General features: G+C 40.3%; 1 protein-coding gene across 1 annotated transcript in view; it reads right to left on the minus strand.

Moving 5' to 3' along the window:
* Positions 1 to 14,891, minus strand: part of LOC127436607 (uncharacterized) — an 87,125-nt gene that overhangs the window by 50,929 nt on the left and 21,305 nt on the right. The window contains exons 5-6 of the mRNA XM_051690861.1: positions 3,775 to 3,958; positions 41 to 478 (exon numbers count right to left, since the gene is read on the minus strand). Of these exons, the coding sequence (XP_051546821.1) occupies positions 41 to 478; positions 3,775 to 3,958 (622 nt within the window). The remainder of the gene's footprint in view (positions 1 to 40; positions 479 to 3,774; positions 3,959 to 14,891) is intronic.

Below are 14,891 nucleotides of genomic sequence, written 5' to 3' on the forward strand. Positions count from 1 at the left end.
CATAATCATCTACAGTATGTATACAGTACAATTTTCCTACCTGAAAGGGCATCAGAGAAGCTGCTGTTCATGTCAGTGCTACGGCTGAACTGGCTGGATGCAGGGCGGCTGAAATCTGACAAAGAATTTGGGGTCACAAAAGAGTTTGGGGTGGTTGGGGTGCCTGGACTGTTTGGGGTGCCTGGAATGCTTGGGGTTGTTGGGGTGGCAAGGGTGCTTGGCGTCAACAGCTCTTCTTCAGCCATTACATGTGGCCCCTGATTTAAATCTGCTTGAGCAGAGCGTGTATCCTCTTCACGGATGGGTGTTTTAGGTGACTGGAATCTCTGATGGTAATCAACAGACTGGACAGTTGGGGATGCACTAGTTGGGGGTTCTGGAGAGACTCTAATTGGGTTAGGGGATGCAGGAACATGGGGCGTAACCACAGCAAACTGGCTTCTACTGGAATTACGCATGTATTGCTGCCTCCCGTTTTCTGGGGAAAGATGACATTGTTATCTTTTCAAAAGAATGCTGTTATAAGAACAAATCATCTCTGAGGGGCACAAAGCATTTAGATGCAAGTTTAACAGGGACATTACATATAGGACAAGGTTAGGGTCACTCTGCAGACTGAGATTTAAGGAATTTTAACTCAAGAACATGAAAATGAGAAAGCGCATCGCCTTCCCTAATCAAACCATACTAATAAATGCACAACAAACCCCAGTCTGCAGCTGTCTCATATAGAAATGAACCACTCAGCAGTCCCACAGACAGCAGGACATACTAACACACTCCAACACACACTCACGTACATCCACGCACACACACACACACACACACACACACAGCCTTAATGACAGGCATTGTTCAGGACATACAAAAAGAGGTCCTGAATAATTAGCATGGGGGTCTTGCATGAGGGTCAGGCGCAAAGCGTATTCATCATCATTTAAAGCTAAAAGGAGAGGAGCAAGGCAAAGGCCATCCAGCCCAATAGCTGATGCTGCCCTACTCTGCTGAGCCTCAGAGTAAACAGTATTTTGCCTGTTGCAGGCCCCTGGTTCCTAACAAGGACCCCGGACTCCCCCCCTTCCCATCTAAAACTCTGCCCCTCTGCAGGAGCAGCTGTCCAGTTCCCAGCTCAGTATGCAGGGCAGCACTAAGATATGATAATTACCACTTGTGACCACTATATGAAGGAACTCACTCTCAGAATTGGGGTTAGACACCCCATACAGCTAATTATGGATGCAATTACAGCAAAGCAAACAAATGAGCCAAGCCTCACTCTTTCTCTCGATTGCCCTTGATGATGACACCTGCTGTGAGATATTTTCAGAGGCTTTCCTGTTGCGTGATGTGCATTATTCTTTGGAGGTGGTGTTTTTCGCAATTAAGGCACTAAATAAATGCGATTTTGTCTTGTTTTGATTGCTTCATGCTGTGGAACATTTTAAGTCAACATGAAATCAAAACTGACCCTATTTATTTTCTTAGCACACACTCCTGGTCTTATTGTGGACAATTCACTGGCGCACATCTTGTCTTCATAATTTTTCATCAAATTGCCTTCGAAATCTTTCATCTGATTACATTGTATCGGAATTACTGTAATTATGTGATGACAAAACAGAGATTCCACTCGGACCTGTTCACGTCCTCTGACACAGGTCACATCCACACAAACGTCCATATATTTTAGTTTGAAAACACATTGATTTTTGCTACATTTACACTTCTCATCCACACTGAAACTACTACATTAATTCACCTCTTTATGTTCTTGCAAAACGTTCAAGAACAAAAAGCGAACCAGGTAACACCTGATCTATAATAAAATTGTATTTTGGTTGGTCAAAAACCTGTAATTGCGGTACATGATGTGAACACACCAACAGTCATTTTATATTTAATCCCTCCCCTCCAACCACTTTTTACCAATTCCTGATGTATAAAGTCCCCACTCTTAATTTTTTCCTCATTAAATATCCTGTTTCACTCTGAAATGTCACATTACAGAAGTAAAATGTGTTGTTTTCATTTTTCGTTTCATGACTTAAAACTAATTATTTACACACACACAATTGTCATTACTCACTCACCTTGATTTTGTCCCAAACCTATATGATCTTTTTCTCTTCTGCTGACATCTAATAAAATGGCAGTACATAGAGACTAATTTGAGAACCAAAGTGTCATAAAAGTAGTCCATGCAATGTGTCAAATTCCAAGTCGTCTGAAGGCATACAATCACTTTGTTTGATGAACAGACCAAGATTTAAGCTGCTATTCACTCTGAAATCAAATAAAATCTGTAATAAAGTCCATAAACACCACTGAATTCCAATATGGCGGCTACATTGATACCATCAATGTCACAAGAATCAATGAGGGCCACTTAAATAAATTTTTTGTTTTTGTGTTCTGCAAAAGAAAGAAAGTTACTGGAAGTGGCATGAGGGTGAATAAATAATGATGCAATTTTCATTTTTGGGTAAATTTTCTTTAAACACCACAATGTACACTGTTAGACCAAGGTTCTCGTTTGTTCTACCTACAGTTGTAATTACTCAGGCCTGTCTCTCACCAGGTCAGTGTTGCGTGGAGTCCCCCAGCAGGGGTCTGTGTTCAAGCAAACCAGAGGCCCCCACACAATACACTCTTGTTCCTCACAGTCTGTGTCACTGAGGAGTCAGAGGACAGAACAGCGAGAGAAAAGGATGGAGTGAGGGGAAAGAGAAAAAGAGACTAGCAGAGAGAGGCTGGAAAGCACATAGCTGTACTGCTGCTCTTACAATACCATTGCCTAGTCCATCTGTCACAGTCACACACACACACACACACACACACAGTGAGGAATGTATGTGTGCGAACGACATGTGTCATATCGCACTGTTGCTGCCTCAACCCCCTCTCTCTCTCTCTCCTTGGGGAGCTAAAGGCAGTTCTGGGTTGATTGTTCGAGTCTCCGAGCGCCATATGGCTGTATAATTAGTTTTGGCCTATGATGTGGAGCAATGCTCGCATCTCTGACTCCCAAGCTTGCACTGAAAGAAACGGTCCTGATGTGTGTTAATGACCAATCCGGACCAAATACCTTCACACCACAGTACTAGGGCTTAAAGGCAGAAATTAAAATTATGGTTTTATTATGACTTCAGTTCAGTTTATTTGTATGTATAGTCTATTATACATAATTTATTTTATAGTTTATTTGTATATTGCTTTTTACAATACTTATTGTTCCAAAACAACTTTACAGAAAGTAGAAAAAGGATTAAAAAAAAAAAAAAAAAAAAAAAAAAGGGGGTTTTAAGGGTATTGCTACATTATGCGGTTGCTTGGGTCTTCTTGATGGTTGCTAGGGCACTATGAGGAAGTTGCTAAGGTGTTGCTATGTGGTTGCTAGGACATTCTGGGTGGTTGCTCAAAAAGCTCACTGGCCAAGTCAGAAGTCTAAGGGAATTTTTTTAAGCCATTTTCTGTGATATTAATTTAGATACTCACTTCAAGATACTTGTGTTCTTCAACTACTTATAGGCATTGGGGGTTATTTCAAATCATTGTAGAAACAGAGCAAACAGAGCTGTCAGGTTTACGTGAGAGTCTTTGGATAAGGAAGAAAATTTAAATACTTCATGGCAACATCAATATTCTCTCTGAATACGAACCTCCCTGACCAAAAAAAAAAAAAAAAAAAAAGAAAAGAAAAGACAGAACCAGGCTGAGAAAATGTCTGTCAGTAAGAAAAATGTCCAAGATTTGATGAATGACTGTGGTACCAACCTGGGCAAGTTTGAGTTTGTGGAGCACTCAGGGTCTGCCGTCTTTGCTTTTGCCCCAGATGATTAGGACCTGCTCTGGGGTGCATGCTTAAGATATGTGGGGGTTTATAACGTACAGGACAGGCTTCCATATGAGCATGAAAGCGGGAACACAAGGGTGGAGGGCCGTTCTCTCGCAAGACAACCTGAAAAGAGAAATTAAATAAAAATGGCAAACTTTTCCCATGGCAAAAATCCAAAAAACTTAATTAAAAAAAGGCAAATCAATCATTCAATCAACCAGTAAGTCAGTCAGTCAGTCTCTATATCTATCTAATTTACATATTTATTATTACTAATTAACAGAATTATAACTTGTAAATACCTCAGAATGTAACTGCACAAAGTTGAAGATATGGCAGTTGGTTTAGAATAAGAACATGTTGTTTTTTTTTTTTTTTTTTTTTACTCAACTCAAAAGCACAACTATGAACTAAACCTCTCCATAGTGCCCCCTTGTGTTGACTTCTTGAAATGACTGATTGAATTTAGCATTTTGAACTACGGTAGGTAAAGCCATTCGATATTGCCTTTCATTGTGACACACATCCATTCAGCATTGTGGCTGCAGGACCAGCACTTTCCTCCTTCAGTTAAGATATTGAACTTAGGTACCTTCAGAGAAGAAGCAAGCAAAGAGCATCAGTTGGTCAATATTAATATTTAGAACATATTTAGATGACAAAGCCTTGAAGACCAGCCAGCAAACAAAGCCACGTCCTCGGGCTAATTCACTTCGCCTCTTTTTTTACATATCAAACTTCTAAAATTCAATTCTACCAGGTCTTTTAAAAGACACACACACACAAACACACACTTTTATGTAGCTATCTCATCCCAGCAGATGTTTTATTTTCTCAATAACCTGTCATTCAGCCAAGTCTGTTGGACCTCAGTAATTTTGGCAACTCTGTTTGCACTTTCTTTTTGCTTTGTGAAGCCAGACGAGTGCCACACTGCCTACAACCTGTCAGACTGCAAGCCCTAACCTGTCCAGTGCTACAGAGCAATGTTAAAAAGAACACATAAACACACACGTCTTGCTGTCTTTATCCCTTTTGAATTGACTGACAGTAAATTGCTGAGTAAACATGGTTAGGTCTGAGCTGACAATGTTATCAAAAGGGACATGAGCTCCCTGTGTATAGGAGCTCAGAGCAGTGACCCGAAACCATTTTACACTCTTGTAATGGCTCTCCCTGACACTAATGATGCTCCTCTCTCTGATGCAAATAGATCCGTCTCACCTTTTATCTCCCTTCAATCATTCTTTCATTCACTTCATCCATTCTGGGTCCCAATACGTCTGTCTTAAACACCTGAAAAGGGATCCCTATGGCCCATTTTCTATGTTGTTAAGGTTAGTGAAACATCTACTCTTCTGTGTTTCGGATCACTTAAAGCCCATAATTGCAGTAATGCCTTACATATTTGAGGTGTTTTCATAAGGCAAGCAATAATACTACAATTTCTCATACAGTAACTGGTGAGTTGTTTAAGTTTTAAACTTTGGCAAGTAACTTGTTCAACACGGCTTGTGCTACAGACGTGAATGATACTTTAAATTGTGAGGCTTGTTGAGGAGAGGTGTGCTATTAATCTTATAAGCAGTAAACTTACAGTACATTTAAAGAGGGATCAGAATATCACAGTGACTTGGGGTTGGGCTCTTCTGACTTGGGCTAGTAAATAACCATCTAGAAACCATAGATATCTAGATTTAGATTCATCAACAGCGAGGAGACCTCTTTGAATGCAAGTCAATGGAGGAGAAGCCTCAGTCGCTGCATAAACTACTTTTGTGTGGAAATAGGCCATCATATAATAAATTGACTCCCTGGGTGCTAATATTCAACATTTTTGTCTTGATATATTAATTTGTGGAGAACTTTCTTTCAAGTTTGCTATGAGAAAATTGCTATAAGTAGGATTTATTTATAGAACTGTAGAGGCGTTTTCATATCTATGGTTGTCTGTATCTCCGTTTAATACAAGATAATTTTATGGTAAGAATATGGATGTACTGCACATGTAAATTATACATATACTTTTATTCACCAAGTGGCATTCAGCTGATCACAATGTATAGTCAGGACATTAATATTGTGAAAAATTATTATTACAATTTGAAAATAATTTTCAGAACTTCTTAAACTACTTCAAAGTGTTCTCATCAAAAAATCTTCCACGTGCAGCAATGACAGGTTTGCAGATCCTTGGCATTCTAGCTGTCAGTTTGTCCAGATACTCAGGTGACACTTCACCCCATGCTTCCTGTAGCACTCTTTTCCAATTATCTGTTGTCCAATGTCTGTGTTTCTTTGCCCTCTCTAACATTTTGTTTTTGTTTTTCTGTTTCAAAAGTGGATTTTTCTTTACAATTCTTCCCATAAGGCCTGCACCCGAGTCTTCTCTTTACTGTTGTACATGAAACTGGTGTTGAGCGGGTAGAATTCAATGAAGCTGTCAGCTGAGGACATGTGAGGCGTCTATTTCTCAAACTAGAGACTCTCATGTACTTATCCTCTTGTTTAGTTGTACATCTCTTTCTGTCCTTGTTAGAGCCAGTTGTCCTTTGTCTTTGAAGACTATAGTTTACACCTTTGTATGAAATCTTCAATTTTTTTGTCAATTTCAAGCATTGTATATTCTTCATTCCTAAAAACAATGATTGACTGACGAGTTTCTAAAGAAAGCTGATTCTTTTTTGCCATTTTTGACCTAATATTGACCTTAAGACATGCCAGTCTATTGCATACAGTGGCAACTCAAAAACAAACACAAAAACAATGTTAAGCTTCATTTAATGAACCAAATAGCTTTCAACTGTGTTTGATATAATGGCAAGTGATTTTCTAGTACCAAATTAGCAATTTAGCATGATTATTCAAGGATAAGTAGTTGGAGTGATGGCTGCTGGAAATGGGGCCTGTATAGATTTTATAAAAATTACTTTTTTCAAATAGTGATGGTGCTGTTTTTTTACATAAGTATTGTCCTGACTATACTTTGTGATCATTTGAATGCCACTTTGGTGAATTAAAGTACCAATTTCCTTCCAAAACAGCAAAATCTGTACATTATTCCAAACTTTTGGCCGCCAGTGTCCATCATGGCAATTATTTATTAAATCAGTTTAATACAAGATCATGTTATGGTTTTTAACATATATGGATAGAAAAGACTATGTGAATGATTCTGCTATTTACAAAATAAATTAATATAAAATATAAAGTATTATTTGAATAAACAAATGTATTGTGGATGTTTATGGGGCTAGATTAATTTTCTGTTATGACCTGTCCATCCTGTTGCATTTGTAACTGGTCCTGCTTGACCGGCTCAGAGCGGGATTCAAACCGGTATTAGCCGGCACGGGAAGCGGGCGTGCTAACGAGGAGGCTAAAGGCCACAGCCTCTAGGGTCAGTTGCTAGTGCACCTCTTGAGGCCAGGGGAGTGAGGTTTACACATACCGCCCAGCTATCACGTACCAGCTGGCTCCCATTACACATTCACCGCTTTTATTGCAAGCTTCAAGCAATCAGGCTGTGTGGTGTGCTGATAACCAACATTAATATTATATAATAAATAATTATTCATGAGTTTTACCAATGCCATTTAATTTAGACTTTTATGTTATCTATAATGTGCAGAAATGTTTGACGTTTATATCAAACCTAATCTTTCATGTTTATTAGCGTATCTTAACCTTTTCAATATGGTGGATGTACGTATTGTGGTCCATTGGTACAGCAGCTAATTCGTAACCTACATATGTATATCTATGCCAGAAACCACCAAGAACAACAGACTAACAACCACTCATAACATCCGGGTATCGTGGTTGCAAGTTTTTTACAAGGAAGCGCCCAGACTGGTCTCATGAAATTTACGTGAACATTGCAACATTTTTAACTGAAATTACGTGCTTCATTACACGTTTGGCTGCAGTTTTAAAGTGAAATGTCCAGTGGGGGCGCCAAAAACTAGCAAAATGAGGTTGTAATCAGACGAGGTTTAGGGTCAACCCAAACCCTAACCTAACCCACAAAACAAACACCCTTAACCAACACCTAACCCTAACCAATAGTGTTTTAAAATGCAAATTCGAAAAAAAGAGAAAACATTAACTGATGCAACCACGTTATTTTTGTGTTGCTTCTAAGCCACTTTCACTTTCGTGGCTGGACTTGAATTGTGGCCGTTAAGCCCAAAGTCTAATTCTCTATCAGATGAGCTACCAAGCAAAGTAATAACACTGAAATAAGTGTGTATATGTAGGTGGGTCTGTAATACAAGTGTTAAAATGTTTCTCTTTTTCAAATCATACGTTAAAGTAATAGTGTTTTGAAAACATAGTGGGGGTGAGCAATAGAGTGAAAAATACATTTTTATAAAATCTAAATCAGCAATTGTACTTCGTGATTTGTGTGACAATGATTAAACCACATAGTTGTTGTAGTGCCTCTAGTGTTCATTTCACCTGGAAACTGCAGCGAAACGCAGAAAGTGGCACGTGCATGTCAGTTTGCAAAACTTTATGTAGCGTAATGTCCATTCTATTAGACCAGGTTGGAAGCGTCACAATTATCTTCAGAAAATGTAACAATCTAGTTAAGACTATAGTTTTTCCTTCTCGGGCCCTATCAGTGTTGCAATCGCAACTGACTTGCACATGTCCCTCAACTTCCCCAAAACTAATTATCAGGCTAACATGCATCAGCTCTGAACCTAACCTTCATGAAAGGGAAGCATTTACTTGCAGAAGCTGTTTAGAGTCCTCTGAGAGTAGCATTGTGTCTTAAACTCTGAGTGTCTTTGACCTTGTGATGGTGTTTGTAGCCTTATGTCAGGCCTGAGGGCCCGAGGCCCCAGTGTGTGGGCTCTTCAGGGGCCTGCAGGAAATGACATGACCCCCTGGCGTCAGGCAGCCCACACTCCTGTTACACACTGCAGCACACACACAAGCACACACTGCCTGTACTAATGTCATTAACCTCCTGTGTTCGTGCCGGTCAGCCTTGTGACGGAGATCGGCCAGCTTACGCTCATGAATGTTGGGAGTCTGTAAACCAGAGTCCCAGATGGCCTTCACCAAGGAGCTGCCTGCATACACTCCTCAGCCCCTTCACTAACACACGTACGTCCATACATGCACTCTTAATATCACTGCCTCTGCGTGAACCCTCTGCCGGGGGGAGGCAAGGCGATCAGAGGCCAAACAGAAGTGTGTCTCTGTGCCTCTGTCTGCAGGGAACAGAGGATTCCTCTCAAAAAGGCCTGACTTCTAAGAAAGCCAGGCTTAGCGCTAACAAGGTTAAACCCCGCTGAAAAAGAGTGACTTTTTCAATCAGCCAGATTTGTGTTTCTGCCCGCGCTGTAATTAGCTTTGCCGTGGGACGGGGGGATGAGGAAGAGAGGAGCGGAGCGGAGGAGAGGAGGGGAAGACATGACAGTGGGGAGCATTGTGGAGTCTCTAGGATTGGAAGGACCAAATCTGATTAGACGCTCGTGTCAGAAGCCAGGCTCAGATGCAGCTTAGCATTCTGAACAACTTTCTACTTTCTGGCCTGGCAGACAATGAGGCTACTTTTTCTGACTCCTCTCCCTTGCTCTTTTTTCACCTTCTTTCTTAAACTTCCAGTCCTGTCCAAAACAGCACATCCCATCCCGTAGAATACTGAGCAGGCATCCTTGATCAGAGTTCATATACCTAGTGCAGTATAGTCTTTTTACCAACTTCTATTAAACGAGAGCTCCAAATAAACTGGTATTTTGACTTGTCTCACTTTTCAGCCGATATTTGGATTATCGTATCAGTCGTTAACTATGCCCACTTGGTCAAGTGGTATTTTTCTTGTGTAACAGTTCTACAGAAAACGTATATTTGTGTATGTCTTGTTTGCAAAATGCTATCACTAAATTGTCTTATGCATACCAGTGTTAGAAATGAAATTTTATATTAAGGAGCAATTTTGCCCCCTGGGTTTGATTTTCAGGGGCCTTTTTACCTTTATGGAGGGCAATTTTTTCTAACCATTTAAAAAATAAACTGTGTCTCATCTGTTTATGTAAAATTATGTCTCAAGATTGAGAATTTAGTACCTCTTACCCTTAGAATTAAATTGTTGGGCCTCATGTATTCAGATAGAAGACAAAAGCAGGCCTAACACAGTCGTAAAACCTAACTCAGCACCCACATACCAAGTCGTAAATCTTACTGATAAAAATCACACCAAAATCAAACAAAGGGAGTCCAAAACAGACTACAAATCCCATGAAGCCTTGCTCACTAAAGGATCAAACTCTGAACTCCTATTGGATGAGGCACACAACAGAACGTCCCTCAAACCATGACATCATCAGGAGTAGATGCTGAAATGCTTCCGGGATTTGCTTCCAGCAACTTTGTTTGCAGTGTGTAGACACAGCTCATCGCTGCTCTCAGGTGCAACCTCGTGGCATAAGGAAGTAAAATCCGACTTGAAACTGTGGCCATACAATCTCCATCTCGCTGGACGAGTTGAGATTACTGTGTTCAACCGAACACTCTTAACGGATCCGAAGGAGACCGCCGAGCAATCCGCATCTTCATCCGTTTGCCTGCAGAAGTGAAGAGATTAAAGATTTCTCTTCCATCTTCAATCAAGTCAACATTTCTGATTTCTCCGCCAGCCCGCCGAGAATCAGCAGCTGTGCCCACCGACAGAGCGAGGAAATGGCCTCCCGTCATCACCCGAGCCGCGAGGAACCGAGTCTGAGTTAAAGGACGGATGAACACACATTCTGCATCCTCACGCGATTCAAGTAAAAGGTTTATGTCTGGGCAGAGATAGAATATTATAGTGTGTTATTCTTGCGTTTCAAGGTTTTTGCTTGTACAGTTTACGGACCGCCATGTCCGCTCATTATTAATACTCAGGGTATTAATTATCATGAATTTGTTTTGCTGTATTGTGGTCCAACCAAATTGGACTGTTGTGCATTTTCGCCATCGCGGGTGAGACCGGCAAACTGAGTTTATCCATTAAAGAGTCAAAGAATGCGGGACTTTTACAAGCAGTCCACCGCGTCTCTGAGCGATAAACTAACAGCTGCTTTCTCTCCCACGATTGCGAAATCAGCTTTAGGGCCATCACTTTATTCTCTCTCTCTCGTACTAACCACACACACACTCACACACACACACACACACACGACCCCTCACAAACATTCTGGCACACATTTTTGTCTCGTAGATAGCTTCGTGCTAAAGCTCAGCTTTGTCCCTAGGCTATCGTACAAGCGGATACACGCGGTAACTGGTAGACGCCATTGACTGGTTTCTCTCTACCCACATTCGCGGCCATATTCCCTGGCCGGAAGTCTCACGTGACACTCTTCACGAGAGTCATGTCCGCCATTTTGTGCGCGTCCCTCCTTATACACACACACTCGCTCTCACACACACACACCCTCATGTGTTATAGGATTATTTTGATTTCCATATCTAATCATATCACTGTTTTGTTTGTAGTTGTAAGTCAGAAGTTTATTGACTGCATTGTATTAATTATTAATTGATATTACTGCATAAATAAACTTTGTTTATATTACAAAGAGAAGTGTTTTGGTTTGTTTTGCATACGCCTGTGTCATGCTGACGGGACGTCAGTGCTCGGATTCAAGCCTTCATTCATTGTTTTTTTCCCAAAAATCGATATTCTTCGGATGTCGATTTTCCTAAGAAAACAATCTAATATTAAGACTTTATTCTATCTCATTATTAGTCCCTGATTCCAGGGTGGTGCCCCGTCAATGTTAATCCTTATTAATAGTCTGTTGATTTTTGATAATTGATAATTATCTTTGATTGTTGAATTTGATCAATAAGCAAGTGTTAATTTTAATTAATGTTTCATCGATGTTAACCATTAAGGATTATCTTTGATAATTGTTGATTTAAAGGATTAAAAAAAAGCTAACATTGATTCTCATCAATGTTCTATTGATTTTAATAATTAATTGAATTAATAATTGTCTTTGATAATTAATTATTGCTAATAACCAAACCCGCTCCTAAACGTAGTGCACTACATTTACTGGAGCCCCATATGAGGTTTTAATGAGTTAGATTCAATTAATTAATTTAAATATTAATTAATAACTAAAGAAATAATTATGAATGATTTCTGATAGTAACACTGATCTAAACAACCAGTAAAGCCCTACAAAATCAACATAATTTCATATTTTATGCCATAGTATGACTAGGACTATAATAGAACATTTACTACTATATCAAATATTAGAAATAAAAAAAGAAAATAATTCATTACGAGGGCATTTATGATCCCACACTTAGAATTTCAGGGGCATTTTTGTTATTTTATGTGGCATTTGTGCCCCAAACATCCATAAATTTGTGTCCCTGGTAGACAGTGTCCACAAAAAGCATTTGGACACTTTTGGACATTGAGTCTCACTTAATGTATGGATTTCGGGGAGTCATGTGGCGCCATGCGGGGGTCAGACATTTAAACTGTGAGCTCTGCGCACTTTGCTAGTTTTTAATTATTTTTATGTCATAAATCAGTGAGATTCGATACACCTGAAAATCCTCGGGCTCTGGAGACATTAAAAGACACTTATGTGCTCAAGCTGATACCTCAGATAGGCCCGCAGGCCAGGGACTCGATTTGGACGGTGCGGCGGGAGAAATCCAGCGGCAACTGGCAAGCATGTCTGTGATGCTGATGAAGGTTGTTGCTGAACTGGATGATCTTGCTGTAATACGTCAAACGATTACGGTGATTTAGGCTAAATTCTCTGAGTTGGTTACAAGGTTGTCGGATGTCGAGAGGCGGATCGATTATCTCGAGTCATCGGAGAGGGAATTAGCTGCTAATCTGCTAGCGACCAAGATAGTCTTGGAATGCGTTTTGGAAAAATTGGAAGACCTTGAGAATCGTAGCCAGCAAAACAACGTCCGAATTGTTGGAATTCCTGAGCATGAAAAAGGCTGAGATATGGTGAAATTCCTGGACGAGCTCTTCCTGAGTCTGCTAGACCTAACAGGCCATAAGCTGGAAAACGAACAAGCTCACAGGATCCCGACTCGGAGATCAGCTGAGGGAGACAGTCCCCGATCAATTCTGGCCAAATTTCTGAGATCATCCGATAAAGATCTTGTGTTACACAAGGCGAGGTGCAAAGGAAGGCTTTCTTGGAAGATTCACAAAATGTTCTTGTTCCCGGACTTTGCGAATTCGACGAGAGAGAAACGTGATCAATTCAAGAAATGCAAGAAACTCTAACATCAACAGAAGGTGTTGATGTTTCTGGCCAAGCTGAGAACAGATACTAAGGATGGCCACAAAGTATTTACATGTCCACAGCAAGCATTGTCTTTCATAGAGACGATGGGGTGAGTAAGTCATTTGGTGTTTCTCATGTGGCCCCCAAGTGAGCTCGTCTCGCTGTACATACACTTGAGTGTCAGAGGAAGCTGAGCGCCTTTTTTGTTTCTTTTGTGTTGGTTCAGCCTAGTGGCTGGAGATTGTTTTGTGGAATAACACTCCTTCAAGAAACTTTTGCATTGACAGAGGATCGCTTTTACACTGCGGTTCCCGGCCAAATTGAGAATGGATACTAAGGATGGCCGCAGGGTATTTGCATGCCCACAGCAAGCGATGTCTCTCGTAAAGTTGTTGAGCTGAGGAAATCATGGTGTTTTTCTCACGTTGCCTCCAAGTGAGCTTGTCTCGCTGAACATCCACTTGACCGTCCGTGGAAGCTGGATGCCTGTTTTGTTTCTTTTCGTGCTGGTTCCACCTAGCGTCTGGAGTTTGTTTTGTGGAATAACACTCCTTCGGGACAGTTTGTGGATGAATCTGCACATGCCTTTGGAAGAATTAGGTAATCTGCTGCACTCATGAGCAGCCGGCTAACTGAACATTTGTTGGTCTGTCTGAGGAAACTGAACAGCTTTTTTTTGTTGTGCTGGTTCCGCTAGAGGCTGGAGCTTGTTTTGTGGAGGAACACACCTTTGAGACAGTTCTGTGAATGATTCTACACATTCTTTGTGTTTATTCTGCATATTGGCTGGAGTTTGTTTTACAGAGTATTTTTCTGTTATGCAATTATGCCTATATAAACAAAATTTATATAGAAGCACTGGACTTGAGCAATCAGATGGCAAAGTTGTCGCGGGGACTCTCATAGGCGTACATGGACTGTTTGAGTTTAGAAGGATGGACGCCGGTTGTCGCTGTCGTGTGTGGGGTTAATGCTCACATTTTTCTTTTTTCTGTTTGTTTGGTTCTGGGGGAATTTTGGGGTTAGATTGTTGCACTTATGGGGAATGTGGTCTTTATAATCTTGTTTTTGACACACAATCTATTTTTTTCTAATATGTCAAAATGTCAGTTGTTAATATGAGTGGACTGTCTTTCTCCACATGAAATGTGAATGGGTTGGGGCACCCCATAAAAAGAAGGAAGGTTATTTCATTTCTTAAATGTAAGAAATATGATATAGTGTTTCTTCAAGAAACGCATCTTTCCTCGCAGGTAGCTGAAAAATTTGGGAAGACATGGGGTGGGCATGTTTTCTTTAGTGCTGGCTCAAGTAAGAGCAGGGCAGTCATTACACTGATAAGTAAACATCTACAATTCAAGTGTCTCAAGCAGATTAAAGATAAATTAGGAAGAGTCATTATTGTTTTAGCTGAAATTCAGGGGCAAAGGTGGATTTTGGCTAATATTTATGCTCAACGCTGGTGATCAGGGCTTTTTTATAGATCTTAAGGGATGTTGCAAGCTGCTGGCACCCCTCATGATATTATATTGTGAGGAGACTTTAATCTATTGATGTATTCAGTCCTTAATCATAGTGAAGCAAAAGTGTGTAAGCCCCCTAGAGCAACATTGACGCTACACAGGATGTGTAAAAATCTTGGTCTTGCAGATATTTGGCGACTTTTCAACCCATCTGGAAGGGACTATTCATTTTTTCATCAGTCCATAAGATTTATTCTAGAATTGATTTTTTAAATTTTTTATATCTAAGTCCCTCATTTCATCTGTTGTTGACTGTTC

This window comes from Myxocyprinus asiaticus, chromosome 47, assembly GCF_019703515.2.
Source record: "Myxocyprinus asiaticus isolate MX2 ecotype Aquarium Trade chromosome 47, UBuf_Myxa_2, whole genome shotgun sequence".
Classification (NCBI taxonomy): domain Eukaryota; kingdom Metazoa; phylum Chordata; class Actinopteri; order Cypriniformes; family Catostomidae; genus Myxocyprinus; species Myxocyprinus asiaticus.